This window comes from Ochotona princeps, chromosome 9 (assembly GCF_030435755.1).
Source record: "Ochotona princeps isolate mOchPri1 chromosome 9, mOchPri1.hap1, whole genome shotgun sequence".
Lineage (NCBI taxonomy): Eukaryota > Metazoa > Chordata > Mammalia > Lagomorpha > Ochotonidae > Ochotona > Ochotona princeps.
This window is the reverse complement of record NC_080840.1, coordinates 1,324,707-1,338,178: the sequence shown is the minus strand read 5'-3', so window position 1 is coordinate 1,338,178 and position 13,472 is coordinate 1,324,707. Positions and strand designations below refer to the sequence as shown.

At 58.4% G+C, this 13,472-nt stretch overlaps 1 protein-coding gene across 1 annotated transcript in view; it reads right to left on the bottom strand.

The window, feature by feature from the left end:
* Nucleotides 1-10,894, bottom strand: part of AGO2 (argonaute RISC catalytic component 2) — a 66,803-nt gene extending 55,909 nt beyond the window's left edge. The window contains exon 1 of the mRNA XM_058668445.1: nucleotides 10,734-10,894. Coding sequence (XP_058524428.1) covers nucleotides 10,734-10,755 — 22 coding nt within the window. The 5' untranslated portion in view covers nucleotides 10,756-10,894. The remainder of the gene's footprint in view (nucleotides 1-10,733) is intronic.
* Nucleotides 10,895-13,472: the final 2,578 nt, after the last annotated feature.

The window sequence follows — 13,472 nt, the reverse complement described above, 5'->3', positions numbered from 1 at the left end:
ATATTCTTTAAGAAGGTTCTGGATTGGGCCCAGCGGCATGGCCTAGCGGCTTAAGTCCTCGCCTTGAACGCCCCAGGATCCCATATGGGCGCCGGTTCTAATCCTGGCAGCTCCACTTCCCATCCAGCTCCCTGCTTGTGGCCTGGGAAAGCAGTCGAGGACGGCCCAAAGCTTTGGGACCCTGCACCGCGTAGGAGACCCGGAAGAGGTTCCAGGTTCCCGGCTTCGGATAGGCGCGCACCGGCCCGTTGCGGCTCACTTGGGGAGTGAATCATCGATGGAAGATCTTCCTCTCTCTCTCTCCTCCTCTGTGTATATCTGACTTTGTAATACAATAAATAAATCTTTAAAAAAAAAAAAAAAGAAGGTTCTGGATTTTCTTTTTCATTTCTTCAGCGACACATTAGTCATTCAGTAGCATGTTAGTTAACTTCATGGTGTTAATTTTCATTTTCCTTCTCATTGTTGATTTTGTATTGTGGCTTTTCATTGAAGGTGATGTACAGTAACTGTGTAATGGAGACTATCACATCCAGATGTGAAGATACAATGCAGTATGCATCTCTACTTCCAAACCACAGATGGACTCCCAATGAAACTGTACTATATCTTGACAATAGGATGCTGGACTCTCTGCCATTGCCCATGCCCACAATGATGGACATGTGACTGTGTATGAAGAACTATACTTTAGTAATGATACAGGGGAACTCAGTGAGGGGGAAATTGGGGACGGGTTAAGGGAATTCCCAGGGTCAATGGAACTGTATCATAAAATAATAATAAAAAGAAATAAAATTAAAAAAAATTTTCACTCTGGTGCTTGATGTGACGGTTCAACGGCTGGAACCTCACCTTGCAAGCACTGGGACCCCACACGGGCCCGGCAGCCCCGCTGCCCATCCAGCTCCCTGCTTGTGGCCTGGGAAAGCAGTTGAGGACGGCCCAAAGCCTTGGGACCCTGCACCTGCGTGGGAGACCCGGAGGAAGCTTCTGGCTCTTGGCTTCAGATCAGCTTAGCTCCAGCTGTTGCAGCCATTTGGGGATTGAACCAGAGGATGGGTGAAAAAAATCTTTCTGTCTCCTTCTTTCCACAAATCTGATCTGCCTTTCCAATAAAAATAAATAAACCTCAGCCTGCAAAAAGCTAAGACAGAGTGAGCAGTGATAACAGGGATGCAGGGAAACCAAACTTCCTGTCCAGCGATGGGAGTGAGACATGGAGCGGCCTGTGGGGAGAGACCCCAACAGCTGCTCACAGCACCAGACACAGAGCACCCATGTCACAGGACACGGGGTAGTGTGCAACATGGTTACCCAGGATGCCACTGGACACAGAGCACCCACGTCACAGGACACGGGGTACTGTGCGACATGGTTACCCAGGATGCCACCGGATACAGAGCACCCACGTCACAGGACACGGGGTAGTGTGCAACATGGTTACCCAGGATGCCACTGGACACAGAGCACCCGTCACAGGACACGGGGTACTGTGCGACATGGTTACCCAGGATGCCACCGGATACAGAGCACCCGTCACAGGACACTGGGTACTGTGCGACATGGTTACCCAGGATGCCACCGGATACAGAGCACCCACGTCACAGGACACAGGGTAGTGTGGGACATGGTTACCCAGGATGCCGGGTTTGCCCTACCCCCAGGCACATGCACATTCCCCCACACTGTTCACAGAACAGCCAGGAAGTACATGGATACACACATCCGCTGTGGTCTGTAAGTCCATGCAACAGAGTATACGGCCATAAAAATACCTGAGATGCCTTAACGCTCTGCTTAGCCAGTGGAGCCGCACAAACGGCCCTCTGTTGTCACTCCCCTGGAATTCAATCTGCAACCACAGGAGGCAGAGCGCGGGGGTCCCCATGGCTAAGGAGGGATGCTCACCAGCACCGAAGTGGACTGAATGCTACCCAGCTGTTCTCAGCAATTCATTTTGTGGCATGTGATTTCACTTCCAGCTTTTCTTGTTTATTTGTTTGTTTTTTTTTTTAAAGATTTATTTTATTTTTATTACAAAGTCAGATATACTGAGAGGAGGAGAGATAGAGAGGAAGTGGAGCTGCCGGGATTAGAACCAGCAGCCATATGGGATCAAGGCGAGGATCTTAGCCACTAGGCCATGCTGCCGAGCCCTATTTGTTTGTTTTTTAAAGACTGGGGACCCTGGAAACAACTTCCTACCTCTGGAAGTCCCACTCTCTTCACCTTCCCTTTTCCAGCAGCCCACACACACACTGCCACTGCAGCCAGTGGGCGGGAGTCCCCGTGTCAGCCCAAAGCGGGGCTGCGTGGGGAGCCAGCACTGAGAGACGGGCAAGCGGACCCCTCAGCAGGCCACTTCACACAATGGACGGAAGGACAAAAACCATGCTTCACACACGAGTTTTCTAGAACACTCAGCAGAGCCTGCCTCATCGCTGAAGGGCAGGAGGCCAAGATGGCACACTCCAGCGCCTTGGCGCCACCCGCCCTGTCCCTGGTGGCCGGCACTGATAGCGCCCGGGCCCATTCCCTCCCCCTGAGCACCAGCCTTAGTTCAGGCAGCCCAGGGGAGGTGGGGGACTCGGGAACCCACAGGCTGACCTTGCCAAGCTCAGGCTGGTCTTGAGCGTCTCTTACAAAGTCGCACACACACACACTCAGTACCATACAGGGCCCCACAACTTCCCAGCAAATCCCACCATCTTTGCTATTTATCCCATAGCATTTATTTGAAAAGGAATCTTCTCCACCCAACGTTTTTTTCTTTAGCTCCCTTCTAGAAGATGCCATTAAAAGGTGGCAATGCCACAGCCTCAAATGATAGGCCGCCCTTATCCTAGAGCTGCGGGTCAGGGAACGGCAGCCCCTCCCCGCCAGGGTCTGCCCCCAGCTGCCCCAGAGCCAACACTGCCAGGCACGCTTCACATTGCCTCTAGGAGGCAGTTATAGGGGCTGGCAGCCCATATGGGTGCTGGTTCGAGTCCAGGCTGCTCCAGCTCCCATCCAGCTCCCTGCTTACAGCGTGGAAGAGCAGTGGACAGCCCGAGACCTTGGGCCCCTGTAACCAGCCAGGAGGCCCGGAAGGGGCTACCAGCTGGACTCGTGCAGCTCTGGTCATTAGCTTGGCCGCCCATCTCCTGAGCACATGGCTCTGGGCTAGACCTAAGCAAGCAGAAGCAGGCAGGCCCCACCAGGCTCTAACCCGAACCCTGGTGTGGTCTCCCAGCTGGGCCACACAGACAGGGCTAGAAGGTTCGGAGGACAGGTGGAGGGCATCATGCCATCGCTGGGTGGCCTTACCCTCTCCAGGTACCTCTGTCCCTTGGGCAAGTCAAGAGGCAGTGAGCAGACCCCTGTGAAGGGTGCCCTTGCACGGGGACGCCAGCTCCATTCCAAGTGCCCCACGACAGCACTGTCCACTGACAGCTTAGGCGGGCGCCTGCCAGGTTTGTCTCAAAGCACTCACAGGTCAGTGCTGCAGACTTAAATGAGAAACAATTACGAGAGCACCGGGTGAGCAAAGGCCAGCTGCCATGCACCAGGCAAGCCAGGAAGCAAGGGCCCTGGCCAGTGACAGCCCCTCGTGCTGGCTGCCTGCCCATGACCCACTGTTCCCCACCCACACCCATCCTGGGAGGCAGCCTTCTCCCCAGGCCCACACTGTCCACTGCCTTGGCCTTTAGGCCTGCCCTTTTGGCCTCATCCAAAGGGCTCCAGCCTGTCACCCATCCATCAAGCCCCGTGGGGACTCATCACCACCCTCGGGGCCACCAAGCCACTCTCTCAGCCCTGCTATGCCACCTGCAGCAGCAGCAGCAGGCTGGGAACAGGCACCTCTCCCAACTTTCTGCCATTCACAGATGCTCCTGCCTCTCTCAAAACACACCCAGACTAAAGAGCCGAACAGAGCCCAGGGACAGAGGCAGAATCAGACCATGTCGGAACACGACCACCTACCGCAAGTGACCAGGGCCTGGGAGCAACAGTGCCGGCCGGGAACTCCACACCAGTGCGCCCTGGGAACCTGCTTTCACCTGCACCAGGGATGGCTCCGGAGGTATTTGCCAATAAGACGTGGGGGCAGGCAGTGTGGCAAAGTGCATCAGGTCACCGTATGAGATGCCCACATCCCATCTGGCTGCTCCACTTCCAGTCCAGATTCCTGCTAGTGCACCTAGGAGAGCAGCAGCTGGTGGCTCAAGTGTTGGGACACCGGAGCGGCTGGCTCCCGGCTCCAGCACACCCCAGGCCATCTGGGGAGTAAACCAGCTGGAGGAAGAGCTGTTTCTCAAGTTAATAAGTCTCTCAAGTTAACAAGTAAACCTCAAAAAATTAAAAACCATAATAAATCTTTTTTAGCCCTTCTGTGACAGACTGCGACTGGTCTCAAGCAGCACTAAGCCTGACAGGGCCACAGGGGCCCAGGTGGTACTTCTGCACCACATGCGAGCGGCTTCGGGACGCACCCCCTCCCTCCAGCTGCTCCTGGCTCCCATCTGCCCCACCAGGGACTCCTCAAAACCATTCCAACACAGAGCATGGCTCTTGGCTTCTTCGTTCCTTCCTCACAGGCCTGCCCTGGCCTCAGGCTACCCCCCGTGCCCGCCCCCCACACTGGCGCACGCCTCCTCCCTGGCACCTGCCTTGCCATTTAAGCTCCACCCAGATGGTGCTGCCTCTGGGGCTTCCCCTGGTCACGCCTCCTCTGATCAATGGCTGCACTTCTTGTCTGCAGCAGCTACCTCCTGGACCGGCTCAGACGGCCCTCTATTATTCCTAAACACATCAAGAGAAGAAGCCACACTCCTTGAGAGCCCAGAACAAGGAGCCAGCCCACCCCTGGGCCTCCCTAGAGCCTCTGGCACCCACAGCGTGAGGCCACATGGGAGTGGCCTGCAGGCCACGTCCTAAGAGTCTGTTCTCGGGAGCCGCGTGTCTGGCAGGTGGCAAAGCACGCCCTTCGTGGGACAGTCATTGCACCGGAGCAGGAAACAAGGCAGCCCCTGTTGATCCACCCTCCAGAACTGTGAGCAAGCCAGCGCCTTTCCAGCTGCTCCCTTGGCGGTGTGACCACTTCATGACGCCCCCATCATGTGGCTGATGTGCCAAGGAACACGAGCCGGGCAGTGAGAGCTCCAGTACCCCCAGCGTGGGGATCACACAGAAGTCGAGGCCACCCAACACTTGGTGATGTCACTCATCAGGGATTCTGTCTGTGAATGCTTCTTGACCCCTGCCTGCAAAGTGCAGACCCAGAGGCCAAGGACAAGCAGGTGGGGAGGAGAGCAGCCCACGAAGCCAGGCACAGGCAGGCCACACAGCTCGCTGGCATGCAGCACCTTGGCGCCTGCCTCTGCACCACGCGGGCAGAGGTCCCTGCAGGTTGCAGGCGAGGTGGTCAGTATGAGCTGAGGGGACTCTCACTGCAGTGTGGTGGGGACAGCCGCGAGTGTGGCGCCTCCCCCTCTCCCCCGGCTCATCCTTAGCCCTGGTCCCACCTACTCCACACATTTCACTATCAATTCCTTTGTTCCTAGGGAAAGAAACAAGTTACCACCGAGAATGCCCACGTCACAGCGTGCCAGTGCTGGGCATGGGGAGCTCCCGGCCCCCCTGAGGCCTGATGGTGGTCTCCTCTACCCCACCACATACACAGGTTCAGCTACAGCCCAGGGTCCTGGGCTGGAGGAGGTTCCAGAGCAAGGCTGCACCAGCCCTCAGCCAGGCAGGTGTGCGTCTCACTCACAGAATACTGCAGACAACTTGGTGTACGGATGTGAGCTCTGGCCCACCTGGCGCAGCAAAGACAAGCTGCGGGAAGGCCAGAAGAGAACAAGCCTCATGGGGCGTAGACACAGGTGCAGGCCGAACGCCCCGCGCGACACACGAGGAAACCAAGACCCACGGAGAACGAATGCCAGTACAGGCAGGTGGGCGTACACAGGGCAGGAGCTGTCCACACGCTGGCCAGGACAAGGAGCTGAGATGACAGCAGGGAGTGTCAGGCACCTGACCCAACACCTACAAGCCTGGGCAAACTCGGTTCTGCAGGCAGCTGAGCAGACAGGCACACATGGCAGCCTGCAGCGGTGCAAATCTGGAACCAGGGCTCTGGTACAGCAGTTGCCGAGAGCAGCAGTTAGAGCCCCAGCTGCCCACTTCCCACCCAGCTCTTGCTAACACACCGAGGGAACAGTGGAGGCTGGCCCAAGGGCTTGGATCCCTGCACCCAGACAGGGATGCGGCTGGAGTTCAGGTTCCCGGCTCCAGCCTGGCCCAGCCTGGCCCAGTCCCGATTAGTGCAGTCCTTGGAGGAGCAAATCAGCAGATGGAAGACTAACTGCAGCTTGTGACTGTCACTCGGCCTTTTTAAGTAAGATAAATGCTTTTGAGATATATGCTTAATTCAATGTTTGCACCTGCTGCCCCAGGCAGTGCCCAGTCTTACCCCTGAAGGGACTCAGTTCTGAGGGTACACTGCTTGGTTACCCTAGGTGTACAAGCCTTCCCCAAGAGAAATTAGGGGCCAGCATTGTCACATAAGTGGGTAAAGCCACCATCTGGGACACTGGTATCCAATATGCGTTCAAGGTCCACCTGCTCTGCTTCCCATCCAGCTCCCTATTGCTGTGCCTGGGAAAGCAGCAGAGCACGGCCCAAGGACTTGCGCCCCTTGTGTCCACAACAGAATGGTTAGAGTTCCTGGCTCATCGATTCGGACCAGCCTAGCTCTGGCCACGGCCATGATCTGAGGAGTGAACAAGCAGATCTCTGTCTGCCTCTCCCTATGTAACTCTACCCTTCAAGCAAACGAGTCTTTAATTAGAAGTGATTAGGCATCTGGTCACAGAACTGCGGACCAAAGAACAGTCATATTGGGTTCTTAAGCTTTAGGGGAAAGTAGAGAAGAAAATCATGTCGCTTAATGGAATTCTGCTCTCACAAGATCTTCACCGGTTAACACCTTGGCACCAGGAGAAATGTGCTGTGTGCCAGGGCATCAGGCCAGGAGCCTGGGGCCTGGGTGGAGCCGGGAGGTGGAGAGCAGCCGGGAGGAGATAAGGCAGAAGGTAGCTCAGGACACACCTCTTGTCCCATCTCGCTCCAGACAGCCCTTCCCCGCCCTAAGCTGGGAGGGGCCTGGGCAAACGCGTCTTATTTGAGCAGTGAGAAAACCGCACAAGGCTCGCAAATCATTTCTACACGAACACGCTGGAACAGAACTACCCAAAGGCAGGGCTCCACTGCACCGCAATGGAGAAACACAGGAAGCCTTCCCAACCCCTGCCCGGGACACCAAGCGGGATTCGGTCCCAGCGAGGCCTCTCCGAGCAGCCGACCACAGCGGGTCATTCTGGAACACAGCTGGATAGGTGTGGCAACCACTCCACAGGGAAATAGCAAAGGGCGTGGAGGCAGAGTAGGGGAGTCTGGTGGTGGGCAAAGGAAAGCACCACTGCAGTCCCTCGCTTTTATGTGGTGTGCTTTAAACCACTCAGCAATAGAAACCTAAAACTCCAACGTTCCCTTCGGGAACTTCACAATAACAATGAATGAAGCAAAAACTTTTTATCAGATGGCCAGTTACAGCGGAGTGTAAATAAACCTTGACTAAGGTACTCAGCCCAAAGGTGGAGATACCTTCAGAGTGTCTGGGCCCCTGCACCCATGCAGGAGACCCACACTCCACTCCCAGCTGCAGTGAGGCCCAGCCCAGGCCACTGCAGGCACTGGGGGAGTGAACCAGCAACTGGAGCTAGCTCTCAAATTTTTTAAAAAATTAAAAACAAAAATAAACACTCCAACTGCATTAATATTTTAGGTAGAGGAATTAGAAGCGAAAACCATCTTGCTTTTTAAAACTGTATAGCTTTTAGGGCTGAGATAGCCTAGTGACTAAATCCTCACCTTGCACACCCAAGATTTCCTACGGGTGCCAGTTCGTGTCTCAGCTGCTCCACTTCCCATCCAGCCCCCTGTTTGTGGCCTGGGAAAGCAGCAGAGGACGGCCCAAAGCCTTGGGGTCCTGTGCCTATGTGGGAGACTCAGAAGAAGCTCCTGGCTCCTGGCTCTGGATCAGCACAGCTCCAACTGTTGAGGCCACTTGGGAAGTGAACCAGCAGACAGAAGATCTTTCTGTCTCTCCTTCTCTCTGTATGTCTGCTTTCCAATAAAAATAAATACCTTAAGCATCCTGTATATATGTTTTAGAGGAGCTGGTTTGTTATTGTTGTTTTCACTTTCCTCCCTTCCACCTTTATCTAAATTCTTCCAAAAGCAGTTTAGGATGTACTCATGGGAGTCTGCAGAACCAGCCCGACCAAGCTGCTGTGCCTCCAGATCACAGGCCCTATTAAGGGGAGCAGGGGGAGGAGGTGCCAGGCGGGGAGCACAGCAGGGGCCATTCACCGGAGAAGCCACCGGTTACTATGTAGCAATGCTGAGAGGGACCCAACACCCTGAGGGAGCAGCTCACCTCCTCATTCAGACGTTGGTAACATTTCTAAATGGTATAAAATTACAACGAATGTGTTCAGCATCAGAGCTCAAGTTCAGCGGGAACACAGCCATCCTAAACTACCTATTCTTTCAATAAACAAACGAAGCGTGTAGAAACAGCCCCGGCCTGACTTTGAAGTCCAAATGACAACTCACAGTTGCAACACAGTATCTATCTGCCTGTAACAGTACAGATCTGCGGGTGAATCCGCCTTTCAAGTTAATTGATTTAGGAAGTTGCTTAGTGTTACAAATGGAAGCAGCAAAACTATTGGCAATTTTTCTACTTTTAATTACTCTAAATTAGACAAGCACAACGCATCTCAATGAAGGAGAAACACCACTCCAAAAATCCCTTTGGAGCAAGATGATAAAGTGTCTCCAAGAAGAATCAAACCAAGCTGCACGGTAGCCTTGCCACAGCTGCACAGCTGCCCAGCTGCCCAGCCTCAGGCGGGCCCCACTCCCAGCCTGCCATTAACTAGCACTTAACCTACAGTTAGCTGTCCCCTTCCAGGGCTCCCTCCTCACCCAGCTCCACACTGCAGCACAGAGCCACCCACCATCACCGCCTGCATTTTACCAAGGGGAGCAGCCACTAGCCCCCCGCTTCCCTGAGCCTCCTCTCTGTTACTGGACATGGGCAAGGGCCCAACAGGTATTGCTCACTGTGGGTCAAGGTCAAAAGGGACTGCCCAGTGGCTCCTCTGGAGGTGGAGGAATCAGTCCCAAGTGCTCTAACCCTGCCGGCTCCGTGACCTTGGCACAGCTTCTGGGCTGTACCAGCTTCAGCACGCGCTGCCTCGGGGTTCAGGGTGCTGCTTCCCGACCTTCAGCCTGCAAAGCTGACCACCGGCAGCAAACACTGACAACCTGAACTAGACCAGCAGATAACCACATAACTGCGGCCCCAAAGCCCGACCTTCCTCAGAGGGCCTCACTTTTCCCAGGCCTCCAACTTTCAGTCTGGCATCCGCTCCCACAGCCCCAGGCTCCCTAACAGGGAAGAGCCGAAGGCTGCCAGCCCAAGTGGGGCCTCCAGGGGCCAACCACAGCCCCCAGGGCTACATCACCCGTCAAACTGCCAACTGCGAGAGCCTCCAGAAAGCTTTCTTAGCAAGTGATACCAGGGAACTAACTGACCAGAGAGTGGAGCTGGCTCCATCAGGTTAATGCGTGCGACTGTGCTTCAGGGCAGCAGATCTGCAGGCCGACAGGCTGTGGAATATGAGCCAGCGTGGACCCCGCCGGGCCTGCAGCCGCCTGGAACCTGGCGGACAAAGGCGAGCGATGCCCCTTCCCAGGCGGGCTGCCCGGGAAATTTAGGAACCACGTGCCTGGCGGTCTCCGGCGCAGAAGCCATATGTAAGATCTGCGCATTTTCTTGGCCAAGCGAACCAACCACCCTTCCTTTCTGCTTTAAGGGAGCACAATTTTCTAAAGAACGCGTTACTGCTTTAAGTTTTTTTGGAACTTTCCCCAAGCAAGAGGCCCACTACCAAGCAAGGGAGCTCAACGAACCGACCCTTCTCCCCTCTCACCCCAGTAAATCGCCAAAGGCAATTAGCACTCGAATACAGGAGCCAGCGTGTCTGGAAGGAAAACCAACGGCACACGCAGTTTCGGGGTTCGGGGAGCCGCCTCCCGTCCCTTCAGCCCGCAAAGCTGACCACCGGCAGCAATTGACCAAACTCAGCGTTTCCACTTTCCTTTGGGGGAGGGCCCCGAAGAAGTGCTGGCGAAACGGAAAACGAAAGTGGGTGAGCTCCCGTCACCCACAGCTCCTCGGCGCCCCCCACACCCCATCCAGGCCTGCGCCCCAAGCCACGGAGGGTCCCGCCCCGCCCGGACCCCACGGCCACCGTCCCCGCCCGGGCAGCAGGCCGAGCCGCGCGGGCCTCGGGCCTACACGGCAGCGGCTCCTGGCCGGCCTGCCGCCCGGCGCGCACGGCCACGGGCGAGGACGCGAGACCCGGAGCCTGGGCGCTCAGGCCGCGCGGGAGCCCCGACGACCACGCGGGGGCCGAGGGCGCCGGGGCCGCGCGTCCCTCCCACGGAGACCCGGGGCAGCCGGGCCCGCCGCCGCGCCCCTCCCGCCCCGAGGCCGCGAGCCCCGCGCCGGCTCGCCAGCCTCGCCCGCCCGCCCGCGCCGGGCCCGCCAACCGCCGCGCCGCGGGGAGGAGCGCGCGAGCGGCCGGGCCGGCGCCCCGAGCGCGCGGACTCACCGGGGCCGGCTCCCGAGTACATGGTGGCGCCGCCGAGGGCTCCGGGCCGAGGGGCGGCCGCGCGCGCGCGCCACGGGCCCCGACGCCGCGAGCCGCGAGGGAGCCGCGGGCCGCACGATCCGCCCCGGCGCCGCCGCCTCGCCGAACAGGTTTCCCCGACGCGGCCGGGGCGGCGGGCGGAGGCGGCGGGCGGGGGAGGCGGGCCGGGCGCAGGGGCAGGGCGGGAGGCGGCGCGAGGGCGGGTCCGCGGCGGCGCGCGGCGCGGGGGGCTCGGCGGGGCCGGCCGGGGCGCGCGGCCTGGGGCGGGAGGGGCGCCGGGCCGGGGTGCGGGAGCGGGGCGCCCCGGCCGCCGCTCGCTGGGCCACGCGTGCCCCCTCGGCGGGAGCGGGCCGAGCGAGGGGCGGCGCTGCCGGTGCTCCCCGCCCTCCCCTGCCCGGGCCCCGCGCCGGCGCGCGCTGGGACTCCCGAGGCCCTGGCGGCTCCGAGTTGAGTTATTAAAGGAACGCGAAGGTCTGGAAGCCGTCTCCGGAGCCGGAGCTTGAACTTGAACGCGTCCTGCCCCTTGCGCGTGGCCACATCGCCACCTGCCGGCATGCCCCATACTTGGGGGGGAACCCCCCAAGGAACCGGAGGGCTCGAGCGCGTTTCAGCGGCGGGGCGGCCCTTCCCGCGGCGTGCTGGGACGCCCCTCCGGCTGCCCCATCGGTCCTTCCTCAGTTTCCCGCTGTTCAGTTCCAGCCAGCCAGGGGTCACCCCCTTCCTCCCATGACAGCGTGAGATGAGAATGGGGTGCAGGCCCGTGAGTGGCCCCTCCGCTTCGCACCTCGGCCTGGGCTCCTGCGTCCTGCCGAGCCCACGGGGCCCGGCCTGCGGTGGGCTGCCCTCCTCTGCGGCACACGGGGGACGGGCATGACGCCTGGGTCCTTTCACACGCCGGAGCCCCTGAAGCCTGCAGGGTGGGGTGGACGCAGCCCTGTGCATTCCGAGCCCAGCGGGACCTGGCCTGCTGCCTCGGCCGCTGAAGGAGACACGGGGTGTGCCATATCCAGCCCCGCAAAGGGCACTCAGGGCTGAGCCCGCACTGACAGCCTCGCGGAGCTGGCCGTGTCCAAGGACGCAGGCAGGGAACAGGAAGGCAGGGGCCTGCCTCGAGGTACCGTGGTGGACACTGCGGGCTGCGCTGGAGCCGCTCGCATCCCCCTGCTAGACCCCACAGGAATCAGCAGTATTAGGCTTGGCGTGGTAGCCTAGCAGCTGAAGTCCTCGCCTTGAACGCCCCAGGATCCCATATGGGCGCTGGTTCTAATCCCGGCAGCGCCACTTCCCATCCAGCTCCCTGCTTGTGGCCTGGGAAAGCAGTCGAGGACGGCCCAAAGCTTTGGAACCTTGCACCTGCGTGGGAGACCTGGAAGAGGCTCCTGGCTTCGGATTGGAGCAGCTCTGGCCATTGTGACCACTTGGGGAGTGAAGATCTTCCTCTCTCTCCTCCTCTCTCTATATCTGACTTTCCAATTTAAAAAAATAAATAAATACATTTTTTTTTAAAAAGGCAGTATTGTCTCTGCTCCTTACAGCTCCTCATGCCCAGGCGCCCCCACACTGGCGAAGGCCGCGGCTGTCACCGGGGAGGGGACGGGGCTCGGCCTCCCCAGGCCAGGGCTCCTTTCCCGGAGGCGGAGCCGGACCACGTGTCCCTGTAGCTTCCCCTGGAGCCCGGTGCTGGCCGGAGGAGGCTGGCCGGCCCTCGCGGCCCGCTCTCTGCCGCCCTCTTCCGGCGCAGGCCCTCCCTGCGGCCACCGCAGGCCCGCTGCCAGCAAGGCCACTCTGCCTTCCTTCCCCCTCAGCGCCTGGTCCTCTAACTGCTGGGAAGGGGGTGCCCCAGGCGGTCACAGGCAGTTCCCATCAAGAATGCTCCAAGAGAGAGGAAAGGTATGGGGGGTGGGGCGCACAAGGCACACAGCCTGCTCTGTTCTTGGGGGATACCAAAATCATTCCTTCCCCTGACATTTTCTGCGTGAAACTAAGTGAAATAAATTGAGGGGAACCGGGTCAAGCCACACTCCACAAGGCTGCTGGCAGGTGGCCACGTGAGCCTCCAGAAACGGGAAGAAAGCCAACAGCTGGCATGCAGCTGTCCCAAAGTCAGTGGGCCACAGGACCCGGGTCCACCCTGGCACCTCGGGCTGCGCGGCACGAGCTGGGAGAAGCCGAGATGGAGCCGTGGCCCTGGCCAGCTGAGCCATCTGCATTGTTTTGAATTGAAAACTCAAGAACGTGGTTGCAATGTGCCATATATGTCGCAGTAAGAACACCCAGCATGACATGGCAGCCGCTTATCTGAATGAATCCACGGACCAGGCAAGGACTCAGGGCTGCCTTCCTGCACAACTTCAGGGGGCACCATGGACCCCCCGGGGGTGCCATGGAATCCAGACATCCGGGAATCTCCCAGACCCAGAATGCAATGTTTGCTTTGGGACTTGTCCACAGCCAGCGTATCACAAATGCCAGTTTTTAATTTAAAACAGAAAAACTAAGACTTTGAGGGGGGAGTGAATCAGATTTTCAGGACCTAGGCTAGGCACAATCCATAAAGGGAACCCATGAACCGTGAACTACCTGCCACGGCTTCTAGGCATGGACTCACTCCAAAAGTGACAAGCCCCGACAAAGAGCAGATGGATGCAAACCTGGAAGCTAAACACGTCCTCGAGAAGGACAGCAGACATGGACAAGGTA